Genomic DNA, 17,579 nt, shown 5'->3' on the forward strand with positions numbered 1-17,579 from the left:
TTGGTACATTATGACCTAAAATACCAAACATCTGGACAGAAGACCCCCTCCGCTCTAAGATAGATTGCCTTATCTTGAGGTCCCACAGTGAGGCAATGAACTTCAAATTGGGGTATGGAGGAATGAGTCGTTGGAGGATTTCCAACCTTCCTTTTCCTCTCATTGGTTTACCTAAAGACCAACCTAATGCTTCAGGCCTGCCCCTTCTCCACTTCCCCTTTTCCCACATAAGCAAAAAAGCTATTCAGCTCACCCATCATGAATGCAGGACAGTACAAAAGGCAAAACACAATGTGCATGTTGTAACAATTCTTGGGCTGTCAGGTGCAACTTTTTTTCATAAAACTCGAGGACTATTAACTAAAATTGTCAGTTAATAAAATTGGAATAGAATTTGCAAATCCAAGACTTAATTCATCCACAGAAACCAGAAACTAATTTGGAAGGAAACACCTCCATCTCCAGTTACCAAAATGCATAGCTTTTTTGCTTCACCTCCAGTTTTGCTGCACAAGAATGAGGAATACAAAAGCATACAGAGGATTCCAACTGTTAGGCATTTTACAACGTGAATAGGTCATTCCCCATAGATTCCACTGATTAAAATAACTTTTTTATCTACTTTAAAATTTGAGGAAGTTTAGGTGGGATGAGAGTAAGTCTAATACATATAAGGGCTTCCCTGGTGGTGCAGTGGTAACGAATCCACCTGCCAAGCAGGAGACTGGGATTCAATCCCTGGGTTGGAAAGATTCCCTGGGGAAGGAAATGGCAACCCATTCCAGTTTTCTTGCCTGGAGAATCCCATGGACAAGAGAGGAGCCTGGCAGGCTACTTAGTAGTAAACATGTGAGACAAATTATGTCATGCCTGGTGAACCCCATATTCAATATGGACATAATTGGTACTAATCTTGTCCTATGAGCAAAGTTTCAGGTCTCTACTTATATTCCATGATAACCAGTAACAGCTTTTTAACAATAAGTGCTGAAAGTACCAAACCCATCACAGCATCTGATGTGAGTTCAACCAGTCAGACTGAACTCCTAATGAGTCAAGAATCCAAAACCATCAAGCATAAATAAGAGGATTTTATTGATGGCATTTTTATTGTCTTCATAATAAAACAAAATATGAAGCTCAAAACTGGATCACTTGGCCCTGCAATAGAACAGGAAAAAAAAGTGAGTTTTTATATTTTGTGAAGAATCTTTACTCCATCAAGAATAGTGTCTATTCCTAAAAGGATCACTATCCCTAATTAAAAACCAGTCTTTTCATTTCCCCCTTCTTACATTAAAACTCCAAAATCTATGGATCTTTGTTATATTGAGAGGAATGACTGCCCCTGATCTTAATGAGGGGCCACAAAAAATGAGTAGGCAGAAATCTTCACCTCTCAACATTCCAATACCTCTCAACATCTTCCCTGGTAGCTCAGATGGTAAAGCATCTGCCTACAATGCGGGAGACCCAGGTTCAATCTCTGGGTCAGGAAGATCTCCTGGAAAAGGAAATGGCAACCCACTCCCGTATTCTTGCCTGGAAAACCCCATGGATGGAGGAGCCTGCTAGGCTACAGTCCATGGGGTTGCAAAGAGTTGGACATGACTGAGTGACTTCACTTTCTTTTCTTTCAACATTACAAAACCATATAGAAAAGATTGCACCTTTCACCCCATAATTACATACCTTTCTCTTCTTATCACCTCCCAGCTCAAAATGCTTGCATCTCTTAATAGCCAGCATTCTCTTTGATCTACAGTTGGGCTCAACACATTCAAGCCTCAGTACAATCTTCTTTGTAGTTTTAGCCTGGAAAAATAACTCAAAGCCTTCATAAATCCTGCAGAAAATCCTTCTTCAAAAATATGACTATGCTGGGTCAAGTACTACATAAAGCAAAGCTCTGCAAATTTTAAGAGTTGTGACAATTGTGAAAGTAAGTAGATGCTGTGGTGACCCAAGGAGGGTCTTGGAACGCAGAAACAGAAAAACAAAACCCTTATCATCCTTCCCTCCATGTTGTAACTATTAATGGATTTCAGTTCCTCCTGAGCAGTATAAACTGTCTCCCTTCCTACCCCATAGGGAGAAGGTATTTGCCTTACTCTTCCCCCTACCCAGTATACATGCCTCATCCAATCAGCAAATGACCCACAAGACCCCTATCCCACTCCTTGTACCCTGAGTATAAAAGTGGACTAAGGACCCCTGTTCAACGTCAGTTCTCCCTTGAGCTAGCCTGCTGTTCTAACAGTGTCTCCCATTCTAATAAACTTTATTTCCCACTCATTCTGTCTCATGTCTTGAAATTCTTTTCCAACCCACACCTGGACCACGACAGATGTAAGAGAAAATAGTGGCATTACTACTTGAAATCAAGTTCTCCATTCAAATCAAATATCATAGAGGGTTTCTTATCAAATGGGCCCTCATCATACCACCTTGGCCTTTTAGCAGTTAAGTATTCTCCACAGGCAAAAATGGGTCAACTGAGTCCATGCAACTATACTTCAAACAGCGTTTGCAACCCAATAAACAAGGTTAATAAGTATTAATTTGGGACTTCCCTGGTGGCTCAGACGGTTAAGCGTCCGTCTACAATGTGGGAGACCCGGATTCAATCCCTGGATCGGGAAGGTCCCTCCACTCCAGTACTATTGCCTGGAAAATCCCATGGACAGAGGAGCCTGGTAGGCTACAGTCCATGGGGTCGCAAAGAGACACGACTGACGATCTTCACCTTAAATCTACTCTTCAGAGACTACTAACAATTACATCGAGATTTTATATGATATTATGTAACTCAGAAAGTACACTTCCCACAAATACTCAACTTTTAAAGCCTGCTCCTGTAGTCAGAATTCTATTGTTACTAGTTTGCAGTTCTGAAAAGGGCAAAAACATAGATGCAATGTCCCCATCTCCTAAACAAGCTATCCAAATGTGGAAATGGAAATTACCACCTTGAGATCAAACCATTTACTGTATCTAAATGAACACTGAAATCATTCCTGAATACTTTCTGGAACCAGGCTGAATGAGGAGCTAAGTGCCAAAAGAAATGCTGTTTGTGGGAAGGCTATGCTCCAAGCATTGTGTACTTTAAGGGGTAGACAAATCGGAACAGAAACTCAGAAATTCAGACTGAGAACCACAGGTTATTTAGGAAGTCAGTGGCAGACCTAAATGGCTATTTTAAAGAACTTTTAAGACTTCATCAGGTAAGTAGCTGACTTCAGGCTTCTGAACAGAACTGAAACACGAAATAAGTGAAAGATTCTTACCGCAAGCGTAAGGACTCCTTAGGACATGACAACAGATAAGAACAGGACAAAGGAAAGGATTTACAGTTGTACTCAAACTTCAGTCCTTAGGAAAGCAGGTCTTATTCCTTGATGTTTGCCTCTTCACAAAGAGGAGGACAAAAAATATAAAAAACAGTGAGGCAGTGCAATACTGTACTCTGCAGTAAGACCTGGACTGCACTCCCAGCTACTAGATGTCTCCACTGGTAACTGAGGTAACTTCACTGAAACTATAAAAACACACACCTATACTCTAGACGTGTGTGGGCTAAAAACAAATGTAAAGTCTCTGCCACGGTCAGTGAGAAAAGCATATCAAACAGTAATTATTACGAACCTTTTTCCGGAAAATCGGCTTAGTCTGCCCACCATAGCCACTCTGTTTCCTGTCATAACGCCGCTTTCCTGGGAGAATGCAAGGTATTTGTCAGGGTTTATCAAACATAACCAATCAGAACAGACATGTGAAAAAGTCTTCTCATCGATTGTATCTTGGACTTTCCAGCAGAAATATCAATGCCCAAATGAGAAAGGGAAGGGAGACTGGGCTCGCGTATTCTATTACTACACAAATACCGCATTAAAACCAAATCACGTACAAACCATCTTACCCTGGGCATACAGAGAATCCTTGCCCTTCTTGTACTGTGTCACTTTGTGGGGCTGGTGCTTCCCACACTTCTTACAGAAAGTCCGGCGGGTTTTTGGAACGTTCACCTAGTAAATAAACCGTTGAGAACATACAGTGATATCAGACCACCGGCACAAAGCCCAACCCGACCCAGCTGAAGCTACGGCATCCCACGAGGACTTTCAAACTCCTCGCCAACATACAACACTGACTATAAGGTGGTCTAGCCCCATGTACTTCAAGTATAGCGGCCTCTGCCGAGTCCCAAACTAAAACAAAAACATATTCCCTCTACCGCTGCCTAGGTCTACCCCTTAGATCTCATCACTTCAATTCCTGGCCCCGAAGCTCAGTCCCTTTGGGCTCGACCCTGGCAACACTGTGTTCCTTTGGTACAACGAGTCCACGCAGGAGCCCGGACGCATCCCGAGACAACACCATCAACAGAGAGGCAAAGATTAAACTGGATGTTACCAGACCCCACTCCAAGGCCCTACCATGTTTGCGAGAGCGATACCAGCACAGAAAGAAAGAGACCGGGCCGGAAACGGAAGTATATAGGAGGTTTCTTGTCGCGCTTCCTCATGGGAGTCGGTGGGAACAACCATAGAGTCTCAGACTCTGTGCACACCTCCCTCTGGCGTCTGAGAGGACTCAACTCAGAGCTGCAGGCGCAAGCTTAAAGAAGAGCTCCGGCTGAGGCTGATCCACTCTCTTCAACTTCCTCTCGCCCCACTCCAGCTTTGCAACTTTTCCTCACTTCCTCACTTTTGGCGGATACTGCTGCGTAGCAGCGTTAAGTGAAGGAAGCAGTGCTTCCAGATCGTCTGGCTTCCATGTGCCTATCCCCGAGGGAAGCCAGGACCAGAGTGAACTGGACGAGCCCTCCACCTTCACTTCGAGGTCACTGGGAACAACATCTTTCAGTGAACTGTCGGTTCACTGAAGGCTTACAGGGAGCCAGTGCTCTAGTTCATCTATCACATCGCTAGTTGTTGCATTCAACAAATGTTTATTGAATGCCTATTCTGTGTTGGGCACCATTCTAGCGGAGGGCGGGCAGGCTTAGTTGCTTCAGGTGTCCAACTCTTTGCCACCCTATGTACTGTAGCCTGCCAGGTTCCTCTGTCCATGGGATTCTCCAAGCAAGAATACTGGAATGGGTTTCCATGCACCACTCCAGGGCATCTTCCCAACCCAGGAATCAAACAGGCAGTCTCTTAGGTCTCTGCATTGGCAGGTGGGTTCTTTACCACTGGGCCATGTGGGAAGCCCTCATAAATGTATAATTACAGACTAAATACTTTGCAAGAAAGGAACAGTGCTCAGCATTAAACAGCCCCCATTTGTTTAGGGAGCAAGTTGGCTGCCCTAGGTTCTGCAAAGTGAGGATGAAATTGTTCAGCTCCAACAACAGCAATAACCAGGCCAAAAGATAGAACATATCCAGCAGCTCACTTCTCTGCACACCTGGCAGAAGGCATGTGCCAGGTTTCAAGAGAGTCCATCAGAGAAAGACTGAAGGGTTCTGGGCATTTTAAGTGAATTGTCCCATAAAATTCTCACAGCAATTCTAGGAGGTATTTGATACTATTATTCCCATTTTACAGTAGAGGAAACTGAGGCCATAGGGTGTTAAACAATTTGCTTGATGCTGATAGTATTTAGTCTGGAGGAGGAAATGGCAACCCACTCCAGTATTCTTGCCTGGAGAATCCCATTGACAGAGGAGCCTGGCAGGGGTCTCTAACAGTCCATGGGATCTCAAAGAATTGGACACGACTGAAGGGACTTAGCACATACAATAGTATTTAGTAGAACCAGGGTACAAACACAGGTGATCTGACTCCAGAGCTTGGGTTCCTTTACCATAATATAATATGATTGTTGTGGCCTGGTAATTATAATCAATCAATTCAGTCACTCAGTTGTGTCCGACTCTTTGTGACCCCATGAACCACAGCATGTCAGGCCTCCCTGTCCATCACCAACTCCTGGAGTCCACCCAAACCCATGTCCATTGAGTCCATGATGCCATCCAACCATCTCATCCTTTGTCATCCCCTTTTCCTCCTGTCCTCAATCTTTCCCAGCATCAGGGTCTTTTCCAATGAGTCAGCTCTTCACATCAGGTGGCCAAAGTATTAGAGTTTCAGCTTCAGCATCAGTCCTTCCAATGAACACCCAGGACTGATCTCCTTTAGGATGGACTGGTTGGATCTCCTTGCAGTCCAAGGGACTCTCAAGAGTCTTCTCCAACCCCACAGTTCAAAAGCATCAATTCTTCAGCGCTCAGCTTTCTTTATAGTCCAACTCTCACATCCATACATGACCACTAGAAAAACCATAGCCTTGACTAGATGGACCTTTGTTACAAAGTAATGTCTCTGCTTTTTAATATGCTGTCTAGGTTGGTCATAATTATAATAGCTAACATCTATTGAACACTTATTATACGCCAGGCATTTTCCTAACTACTTCACATACTACCTGCTTTTATCCTAACAACCCAGGTGATATATACCTTTATTAGTATTTAACAGGTGAGAAAAACAGGCATGAGACATTAAAGTTGATTTAATGGTATGACATTACCCAAAGTCACACCAGTGGTTATTATATGGAGCTGGAATTTGATCCCGGGTAGTTTCAAGACCACAGCTTGGTACCTCACCATGACATCACAAGGCGCAGCAGGAGCATCTACAGAGAATGATGAAGAGACAGAATTGGCAGGGACCCAGGAGGAGGTGTCGCTAGATTAGAGGCTAAGGAACCTTGACAGCCTGGCATCTCATGCTTGCATTACCCTCCAGGAACACCCATGAGTCTAGAGCTGAATCTCTGATCAGCTCTATTTTGTTGAACAGTGTCTGGGAATGAGATAAAAACATTACCACTGCCTACCAACATTTCCCAAAAGTTTCTTTGCCCAACAGCCAGTCTATAGGCTCAGAGCATTTCCTTCTTCTCCTCAGGCTCTTATGCAGTGTTACTGGCCTTCAAGGTGTTTCTAGAGATTTCTGACATTAGCAACATGGAAATATGAAGACCATGGACATGGCCCCTCTTAGTCTAATGGACTTTAGTTCTTTCTATCACACCTCATGTGGCATAGCTTTGGTTTAGATTCCTTCACCAATCCTGGTCTCTGGTTTGAACATTATCCTGCTCATTGATTTCCCTTAAGATGAGGAACTCAGAATTGAACACAGGACTCCTAGATGTAGCCTGGCCTCACAGTGTATGTGACTTGTTCACTTACCTACATCTAGACATTGGCACTGTTTTGGGTGCACTCCTTCTGTCACCTGGACAAGTGTGTGAGGGGAATGCGCATGGGCAGAGTGAGGGAAAGTGAGTGTCTGTGACCAACCCTCAGGCAGACCCCTGGAGCAGCTATTCAGAGGTGACTAGTGAAAGGATAGAAATTGTCAATAAAATACATCGTGCAATACTGGCTGCCCCTTTATCTTGTGTGGATCTGAGGATTAACTAGTCAACTAGCCTACAAATACTTTTGAAAAATGTCTTGTTCCCTTAAAAATTCTGACAGATGTCTAGTGGGATTTATGATCTGTTTCTACATATAGCACCTGTGCTGTGCTGTGCTTAGTCACTCAGTCGTGTCTAACTCTTTGCAACCACACGGACTGTAGCCCACCAGGCTCCTCTGTCCATGGGGATTCTCCAGGCAAGGATACTGTAGTGGGTTGCCATGCCCTCCTCCAGGCAATCTTCCCAACCCAGGGATCGAACACAGGTCTCTTGCATTGCAGGCAGATTCTTTACCAGCTAAGCTACCAGGGAAGCCCCACATATGGCGCCTCAGTTAAGTTCAGTTCAGTTCAGTCGCTCAGTCGTGTCCGACTCTTTGCGACCCCATAAATTGCAGCACACAAGGCCTCCCTGTCCATCACCAACTCCCGGAATTCACCCAGACTCACGTCCATCGAGTCAGTGATGCCATCCAGCCATCTCATCCTCTGTCGTCCCCTTCTCCTCCTGCCCCCAATCCCTCCCAGCATCAGAGTCTAGGACAAGTAAATATGGCAGTGGCTGATATATCAAAATGGGCAAGCAGATCAGTCACCCGGGGCTCTTTGGCCATCATGGTCTATAGCCAGTACTATCTGCATGTCCTAGGAGAGCCCTCCTGGTGACGATCTCTGCTAGAACGTGAGCTAGAAGGTAGCTGAGGAAACATTTAGATTTCAAGCAACACATCTAGTTGTCTTTTATGAGACAAAAGAGAAAATTGTAAATGAAGAGTTAATCCCCGAGGCTGAATCTAAAATGGAGAAAATCAACATCCACAGAAAATGGGAAGGACACATGTCAGTGTGTGGGCTTACCCTCAGACATTTTTATCTGTAGGAAAAAAAAAATGCTTTCTTAGAAAATGACTCAGCAGGGGGAAGTCTTGTCTCTACCTCTGTCAGGATCTGTACTTTGGGGTCCCTTCATCAATCGTCTCCATCCTTCATTGTCAAGTTTAACTGTGTGGCCTCGAGTCTCTGCCTTAGAGGACAAAAGAAGATAAAGACACCCTCCCTCTCCAGTCCCTTTGTTTTGTCTCCACAGATCTGCATTTCTCCTCTTTTCTGGAAGTCTCCGCTCCCTGTGTTGACCATCCCAATGGTCCTTTAGTGATGTCGTCCCTTTACGTTGGGGAGGTTGGCCTGAGGACGCGTCTGCTTAACCCAGCCCGGTCTAGAGTCTCAGTGGCCCCAGTCAAGTAGAGAAGAGTTCTTTCAGAGCAGACTCAACTAGTACTGTCAGAGGTCCCAAGCAAATGAAGGGCGGGGACTGCTGGGGGGGTGGGTGGAATAAGGACAGCAGCAGGGAACCAGATACCATGCTGCTGAGAAGAAGAAAAAAAAAAAAAAGACATTGGTTTAAGTCAGGAAACAAAAAAAGGGAACTGAGTGGCTGTGAAAGGGTGGGGTTTGCTCAGACTGTCCTTCCTCTCTGGACTGTAAGAATATGTCTCCAGGGCCAGTGTCTTCTGACATCGAGTCCCAACTTCCAAGTCCCGGCATCTCAATGCATCCGGGGAGCTGCCTGCATTAAAGTCAGAACTGAGGTGGGTCCGGGGCATGGCAAGGGCTGGACAGCAGCAGCAACTGCCTTTCCTAGGACCTTGAAGGTTAGGACCTTGAAGGTCAGAGAGAAAGCGTGGCTGGTGCCACGTAGTCTGAGGCCGGAGGAGGCTGATGGAGGCTGGGAGTGTCATAGCCCAAGGCCCTGGTAGTCCCTTCTGGTAATCAGAAAAGGCTGGAAGGGTCCTTTCTGGGGAGGTCATAGTTGGGTGGAGACAAGAAGAAAAAAAAGTGGCATGAGGTGACCATCTGAACAGGTAGCAGATGTTGGAAAGAGGCAACTCTGCACAATTTGGCAGAAAAGTAAGCTTTCATGCCCATGGCTAAATAAGCCAGGATAAAAATAAACTGTTTGGGTAATATTGCCAGAAGACCCCAAATGGATCCTTGTGTCAATGAGACCTTTGGAAAAAGAAATTTTTAAGAGGCAGATTGTCTAAAAAAACTGGTCAAAACGCATATGCTTTTGAGCTCTGTAAGCTACAGACAGGGTCAACCAGAGTGGAAAGCCTCTGGCTGCACTGGGCCAGTATTGCTGGGATCAGAGCTGCCTTGTTGGAAGGACTGTGTGTGCCAACCTCGTGGTAACAGTGGGTAAGAGACTGGGCCAGAAGTCAGCCTCAGCCTCACGGCCCAGACAGTGTGGCCAACCCCTGAGGTCGCGGGGAAGCTTTTTCCTATTACCATTGCCTGCCATGTGCACGGCTCTCTTTATTTCTAGGCTCCATCATTTGCTTTTCTCCTTTCCTCTCCTCTCCATCTGTCTCCCCCTTCTCCTCCTCTTCCTCCTTCTCCTTTCTCTACCTGTATTCCCTCTTCTTTATCCCCTCCTTTATTTTGTTCATTACCAACCCGGAACAGAGTCAGTGCTTAATAAATTCGTGGGGGATCTCAGTGAATTCTTCTTGCCCCTTTCTTCCCCTGCTGTTTTCCCTTTGCCCTTTCCCCCTACTTGCCTAGTGCCTTCCCTATAGGATTGTCATGGGCAGTGTGTTATCCTATGTAAAGTAGTTAAAATGGGGCCCAGCAATAGTCAGTGGGCCTATCTCAGTGTTTGCTATTATTTGTATTCTGCCTGAGACCTGTCAGGGTCCCCAGAGGGCCTGCCTAGAACAAATACGTGGTGTCTAGAATAAAAGGGACGCTTGCTGGCCCTGACCAAGACATCCTTGGGTGAGTGTGGGACCTCCAAATGGAATTCCAGTCCAGTTTCCCGGTCACCCTGCTCTCCAAGCTCCAAGTCTCTGTCTCGTGTTGTTTGTTTCTGAAGGTAGGGCAGCAGCAAAGCCCAGAGGCAGGGCTCTGTACAGCTCAGGGGTTATCTTCTGTGCTATTAGTTACATGCTGCTTCTGCTCCTTCCCTCATTTTGCAAGCCAAGCCCCTGACCAAGGGTGCTACGGCCTCTTGGAGCCTCAATTATTTGATAAAAAATGTCACCTACCAAATAAGCCACAAGATGCAAATACCCTAAATAATCTAAAGCATTCTACTGAAATGGAATCCCTTAGCATTAGCCCTACTGGTCTATTCTGACCCCTTCAGACTACTTAAACTGTCTACTCGCTTTCAAGTCCAAATTCCTGTGGCTTATGGCTAGCGATGTGTTTGTTTAGAATCTTTTGTAAACTCCTCATGGTGAGAACTAGTGCAACTTTCCATCCACTTCTAGGGTCTGGGTGCAATTTAAAATTATCATCAGTATGATTTACTATTTCCATTCGAGCAAATTTCCTATAGAGAGTTTCCTTTCAGCGGACTAGACCCATACCAGGAAGTGACTTAGGTATAAGGGGAAGACATGGCTTTTGAAAACCAGTCTGAATGTTCTCCAAAGAGTCATCAGACGCCTGCTGCTTTTTGCCCGTGGATGCCATGCCAATATCCGATGGCTAGGACCTGGGAATAAGAGTGACGTAGAATTTTCAGGGAGGCAGTGCTCAGTAAGAAGTTAGAGACAGACCTTGACCTAATTCACTCCAAAACTGCTGGGTTATGCAAATGAAGCCATCAGGGGGAGGGGGAGAGAGAAATGCTCTGAGGACCCTGAAACAAATGGGCCACGTGTGACTTTCGGTTTCTCTGGAGGTTCATGTGCACTGGCTGAGGGTGTTGGGAGAGTATTTGAAAAGCAAAAGCCTTAATCCCAGGCTTTCCACCTCCCTCTCTGTGAGCAATTACCACATGCCCTAGGGGTAACATCAGTTAGCTGAATTTCCAGGAGAAGCTATTCTGGCTGCCCTGCATCCCCAAAATGAAAATGAATTATAGTCTATGAACTCCTTCCTACAATTTATCTGTAATAGAAACAGAATAAAAAGAAACTGATTAGAAGTGGAGCAGAAAAGAGACAAAAGTATGGAAAAACAGGTTCTCCAAAACTGCTATTTGGAGTGGAAATCAGTTACAGTGTTTCTGGAAACTATTTTGTCAATATATTTCAAAATGTAAAAGGCACAAACTTTTTGACTCAGCATATGATGTTTATATAGAGATCCTAACAACATGGGAAAACATCTGGAATAATGTTAAACAAGAACTTTAGATATTTTGTGGACAACATATGTTGGGTGAATGGATGGATGGATGGATACTTAGGTAATGCTGCTGCTGCTGCTGCTTAGGTAATAAGTATCTAAGTATAAGGATAAGAAAAATAAGCAAACTATAAATATTAGGTGCAATATGATCTCAAATATAGTCAGAAAAACACAGAGAAAAACAATGGAAGGAAACATGCCTAAAGATTAATGTGTCTGGATAATGAGCTTGTAACTGGTGTTTCCTTTTTAATATCCCTGTACTTAAAACGTTTTCTATAATGAACTTGTTTTACTGTGATATTGAGGGAAAAATAATATATTTAAACCAGGGAAAACAAAAGCTAAATTGAAAAAGAAGGCCAAAGGGTCACACAAATCCAGAGTGAAAGACGGACATGCTAGCAGTCACCCTCAGGGCAAAGGAGCAATGCTGAAAGGATCACCACCAACCTGTTGCTCAAGGTAAACTTGCAGATTGGTTATCTGGCTCTCCTTTCATCACTTGGCCGGAATCTATTGTGTCTAGTGCAGGGCAGAAGAGCTGACAGAGACCCAGAAGTGTCCAAAACCATAGAAGAAAATTGTACAATGTTAACAACATGAAATGCTGAAGAAGAACCAGAGTGCTGAGACCTCTTAGAAACGATTGCAGTAGATGAGAATTTCCTAGGTTAGCCAGCAGCCAGAAAACTGATTTTGCTGGAAGTCTTCATCAAAAATTTGGTCACCTGTAGCAATGACCCTGAAACATCATCAAATAATTAGCTTTCACTGGGACCTGAACAGACCTTCTTGAGGACTTAATAAGAGTAATTATGGCTCTTTGTTGCTATGGGTATGATATTTTAATGACAACTTCTCTTCTGGTTCCAAGATGGGGAAATTCTCAATCAAAATCTCAATCAAAACCTGAGAGATGCTTCTTGGACCTGAGAAGAGATTTTTAGTAGGCCTATCAGATATACTCTACTCTACTTAGAGGCCACTGATAATTCTACCAAATTTCATAGAAAACGCTCAGGAAGATTGAACTAAAAAAAGAACAAGGGATTACATGAAGTGCATAGTCCAACACACAAGCTGGACTGGGGTTGCCACTTTGGCTTAGTAACTGAGGATTCATTCTGAGAGTGGAAAACTATGACCACAGGTACAAGAATGTTCATGGTAGCATTCTTTATAATTGAAAACAAATAACCTAAGTATCCATCAATAGGAGAATGGATAAATGTGATGTATTCATCAAATAGAATACTTGATACATATCAAAATGAATTAAAATGTATGAACTAGAGCTGCCAAGGTAAAAAAAAAATCATAAAATGTTACATTGAGAAAAAAAGCAAGTTGCTAAAGAGTATGTAACACATAAATTCAAATGTGAAACGTGTAAACCAATGCTAAATACCTCTTTTGCATACTTACTTAGTATTACCTATTACATAGTAATACCTACTATTACCTATTACATAGTAATAGTAATATTAGTAATAGTAATATTACCTACTATTACCTATTACATAGTAATAATATAAAAACATGCCTAGGAGTGCTAATTGCTAAATTCCAGATATTAGTAGCCTGTAGGGAGGGAGGGGACTAAAACTGTGGACGAGCACACAAGGGAGTTTTGACTGTATGGATAGTATTCTAGTTCTTAAAAAAAAAAAACAGAAACAAAGTGGCACAATGTTAGGATTCTATTAAGCTAATGGTGAGCAAATGAGTGTAATGTTATTCTCTTTTCTTTCTGCCAAAATGAGTGTAATGTTATTCTCTTTTCTTTCTGCCTATTTGCAATATTTCATAATATAAAAGAAAGTACATTCAAACAAAGTTTTATATGCAGAGTAAGCAATAACAACCCTAGAACAAACAGTTGGTATTCCGCCTAAACTCTATGCTTTTATCCCTTTAACAATGAAAAATCCTGAAGGAAAAAACAGCTGGTGAATCTAAAAATCGACCAGTTAAACAAGATCTCCTTAGAGAGGATTTAAAGGAAAACGTAAGAAAACCCTGGTGGCACTGAGAAGAGTCCTCATGTGGGAAAAAGTACTGTCGTCAGTTAAATAGGACAGACCATCCTTTCATGTGTAGAGGAATATTGCAGAGGAAAGTGCCCCTGGATCCTGAATTCTTTCTTACTTATCCCCACACTTAGCACCATTTCCTCCTTTGTCTAATGTTCTTAGAAGATGGAGAGGGTTCTGTCCCCACTGCTCTTTGATGATAGCCAAGGGCAGTGACCGGAGAAGGCAATGGCACCCCACTCCAGTACTTTTGCCTAGAAAATCCCATGGACGGAGGAGCCTGGTAGGCTGCAGTCCATGGGGTCGCTAGAGTCGGACACGACTGAGTGACTTCACTTTCACTTTTCACTTTCATGCACTGGAGAAGGAAATGGCAACCCACTCCAGTGTTTTTGCCTGGAGAATCCCAGGGACGGGGGAGCCTGGTTGGCTGCGGTGTACGGGGTCGCACAGAATTGGACAGGACTGAAGCGACGCAGCAGCAGCAGCAAGGGCAGTGACAGAGTGCTGAGGTGAATGACATCACACTTAACTAAAGGCAAAAAACAAAATTTCCTCTGGGAGGCAATGAGGTACAACAGAAACAGCAAGGGTGTGGAGTCACAAATAGATAGATCCAGGCAAGTCACATAACCTCCGTGAATCTTGCTTTCCTGTTTGTCATAACGAGTAAATGAAAGAATGTGTGCAAAATGTCTGATGATGGACTGCACTAAGAGAAGCAGGAGTTTCCTCCCATTCCCCTGGGGAGAAAAGGGAATGGCTAGAATCTTGCTGGGCAATTAAGTAATGCTTTAAAGGAGAAATAAACACAAAATGCAGCTTACTGGATATTTCTGTCTCAGTAGTTATTTGAACTATGACTGACTGTTTCTAACTAGCATCTTCTAAGACCTTTCCTAATCATAGTCAGGCTGAGCCGTTTTCTGATTTTTGCTTTGATGTTGTCCCTAATAATCAGCAAAGATAGGAATCAAAGGTGGTTTACTTTACCAATTCTGCAAGTGCTATTTATATTAATTCCTTGGCATAGGGCGGTTTGTAAAATGGCTGAACTCTTACTACTAAGCATTCTCTTTTTGAATTCTACTGCTCCATAGGGCGGAGAAGGCAATGGCACCCCACTCCAGTACTCTTGCCTGGAAAATCCCATGGACCGAGGAGCCTGGTGGGCTGTAGTCCATGGGGTTGCTGAGGGTCAGACACAACTGAGCGACTTCACTTTCACTTTTCACTTTCATGCACTGGAGAAGGAAATGGTAGCCCACTCCAGTGTTCTTCCCTGGAGAATCCCAGGGACGGGGGAGCCTGGTGGGCTGTCGTCTATGGGGTCGCAGAGTCAGACACAACTGACACGCCTTAGCAGCAGCAGCAGCAGCAGCTCCATAGAGAGACTAGAGGCTGTACAACATGGCCATGTGAAAATCCTGCATCTGTAGATTAATAAAGAGAATATCATAACACTGTAACTTTATGTTTTAAATAAGAGCCATGTGTGTCTATTCTTTTTTCTCCTCTTTCTTTTCCTATATGAAGTGTGTGTGTGTGTGTGTGTGTGTGTGTGTAACATTCATGTCACTTCCGTTTCCACCCCACCCCCACCACTTGAGTGAGGTGCAGGGTCAGCCCTCACTGTGCATCTTTTGTGGTCAATTGACTCTGTGGGCTGCTGAAATTGTTAGAAAAAAATTAGGACTTTCCATAATAAGTACTCAAAGAAGCTGCAACTATCCTCTAAAGCAAAGTGTCCATTACACACCAACCTTCAGGAAGATATAAAAGCAGATGCCTCTCCTTTCACCATTAATGGACCAGTGGTGACTAAGGAAGAGCTACCACATTGTCAAACCATGTGTGTCTTGAATGGATCACAAGGAATAGGGGGAAACAATCGAAGAGGGAGCAATCAGGTCGTGGAAATCCCAGCAGTCCTCCAGCTCAGTGATCTACAGGTAGAGGCCATTTCACTCCATGCTCAGAGGGGCGATGGCTAGTGAGAGGCTTACTTCCTCATACTTAGACCAGCTCTAAACCCTACCCCAACACAGATACTTGAAAGAGAGGAAGGCTTCCTCTTGTACAAACTGGATTTGTTCTGAAAAACAAAAAGAACAGAGGCAGCTTCCAGAAGGACCTGTCTTATGGGAAATAAGAGGAGAGGCCAAGGCTGAAGCAGATGCTGTGTCCGAGCAGGGAGTGTATTCACCAAGAGCTTGCAACAAACTTAAAGGTAAAATGAAGGGTGTGCTTTACTCAGCTAAAAGAGGAGCAGCTGGACGTGGTTTGTTCAGATGATCCAATTTACTGGTCATGTTACTTGATTTCTTTAGGGTATTACTTTCTTTTTTCTAAGTTGAATCTTTGGTTGTGAATAGGTACTTAATTGGGATTCACCATGGGAACAAACATGATATTAGTACAGGATCTCGATGAGTTGGTAGTACCTGAGAGCCGACCATTATTAGTTGGTTATCACTACTTCTGAGTAAATGAAAAATCTTAATGTTACAAGAAATCTCTTTGGGGATTGAGCTGGATCTGAAGGCTACAACTCTTATCAGTTTGTCAGTCCTGTGAGAGATGATTTAAACCTGGGAATCAGGGAAGAGAGCTGCGTGGCAAGGTGTAGGGAAAAGTGTACTCCTTGGCCCAATTTTCTCAAAAGATCATTTATAAAAAGTTGAACAAATCTATCACCAGAGAACAGTGGCATCCAGATGATGAACAAGTAGCAAAGTGATCATTCTGAACATCCCTGGTGTTCCTGTAATCTATTTTTGTCTCCTTAGTACAATAATAGAACTGTTTACACCACAAGAAAGAGCAAAATAATGGTGTGGATAGCCTCAGACTTCGATACAAACCATTCCCTTGCTTTCCTCGTGTGAGAAGTAACTTATGCTTGTCAAGTAGGAAAAAACTACTGACTTTATTCTGCCACCAAAAACATAAGGAATTTAGTTAAAACAAAACAAAATCTATCCCCTTCAGGAAAAGAGCTTACCTCCAACAAAACTGGATGGGGAAGGGGCTGATCATTTGGCGATTTTTTTTCAGAATTTTTTAGTGCTCTGTTTTTGTGTCAGTATTTATGTCTTCACTTTATCTTTCTAATGAAAGTTGTGGATTAGTATTACAAGATAGTGCATTTAAGTGAATAACTGTGTGTTTTGTTTGAATTTTTAAAAAAAAGCCAAGGATGAGTGTGTAACTTTCTTTGCCTTTGTATGTTTCAGTTACCCAAACTGAATCTTTCTGAATTATTGTTAAGTTTGGAGAGACTAAACAAGTTACTTTTCATAAATGATCAAAGACGGCATCTCTGAGTTGATGATCCTATCTGAAAGAATGAATCTAAGCAAAAAGGAAGGGAAAAGCAAAAACCAAGCAAAACAACTGCCTCTCAAAAATTGTTTTTCAATTTTAGAACAAAGCTCAGCCAGAGCTACAAAGGATGGGCAAAATCGGTTGGGTGGCAGTTAGTATATGTCCACAACTGCAGGTGCAGCCTCCATATCCTTATTAGACCCCTTGGTTACAGACCCCAGTGGGACAAGGTATGAAAAATTACACTCACTGTCTAGGAAACTGGGAACTGAAAGTCCAATATCTGCCTCAGTGGAGTTCTGGCACCTGCATTATACCTTCTGGGGATATTGGGGCCAACAGCTGCACCAAAACTTTTTATTGTTCACAGAGTCTGCACATTTAGTAAAAGGGTGGTTAGGGTAGAGTTGCTTCTAGACATTACCAAGCACACGGTACATGTCATTGATATCCAGAGCACTCCATTGACTTATGCAAGAACCCAGTTTATATGAACTCATGATGTAGAACCAATCACCCCAATTCAGTGTGCATCCATTATACCTGAAAACTGGCAGAAATGAGGGTTATGGAAGGAGGATGTCAAGGTAAGATGGTTCTTCGTTAGCTTTGAACATTTCTATTCTATTTGAAA

At 43.3% G+C, this 17,579-nt stretch overlaps 2 protein-coding genes across 2 annotated transcripts in view; one reads left to right on the top strand and one right to left on the bottom strand.

The window, feature by feature from the left end:
- Positions 1–1,071: 1,071 nt before the first annotated feature.
- RPL36A (ribosomal protein L36a) lies at positions 1,072–4,471 on the bottom strand. The gene is made up of 5 exons (NM_001034316.2): positions 4,440–4,471; positions 3,923–4,028; positions 3,649–3,716; positions 1,693–1,815; positions 1,072–1,161 (listed from the first exon to the last, which is right to left on the bottom strand). The coding sequence occupies exons 1-5, from the start codon at positions 4,440–4,442 to the stop codon at positions 1,141–1,143; spliced, it is 321 nt and encodes a 106-aa protein (NP_001029488.1). The 5' UTR covers positions 4,443–4,471; the 3' UTR covers positions 1,072–1,140.
- A 4,426-nt stretch (positions 4,472–8,897) lies between these two features.
- The window catches only part of BTK (Bruton tyrosine kinase), a 33,904-nt gene continuing 25,222 nt past the window's right edge, over positions 8,898–17,579 (top strand). Inside the window, 1 exon segment of the mRNA NM_001034589.2 lies at positions 8,898–9,028. The gene's annotated coding sequence lies outside the window, so the exon portion shown is untranslated.

The sequence above is a fragment of the Bos taurus genome, chromosome X, assembly GCF_002263795.3.
Source record: "Bos taurus isolate L1 Dominette 01449 registration number 42190680 breed Hereford chromosome X, ARS-UCD2.0, whole genome shotgun sequence".
Taxonomy (NCBI): domain Eukaryota; kingdom Metazoa; phylum Chordata; class Mammalia; order Artiodactyla; family Bovidae; genus Bos; species Bos taurus.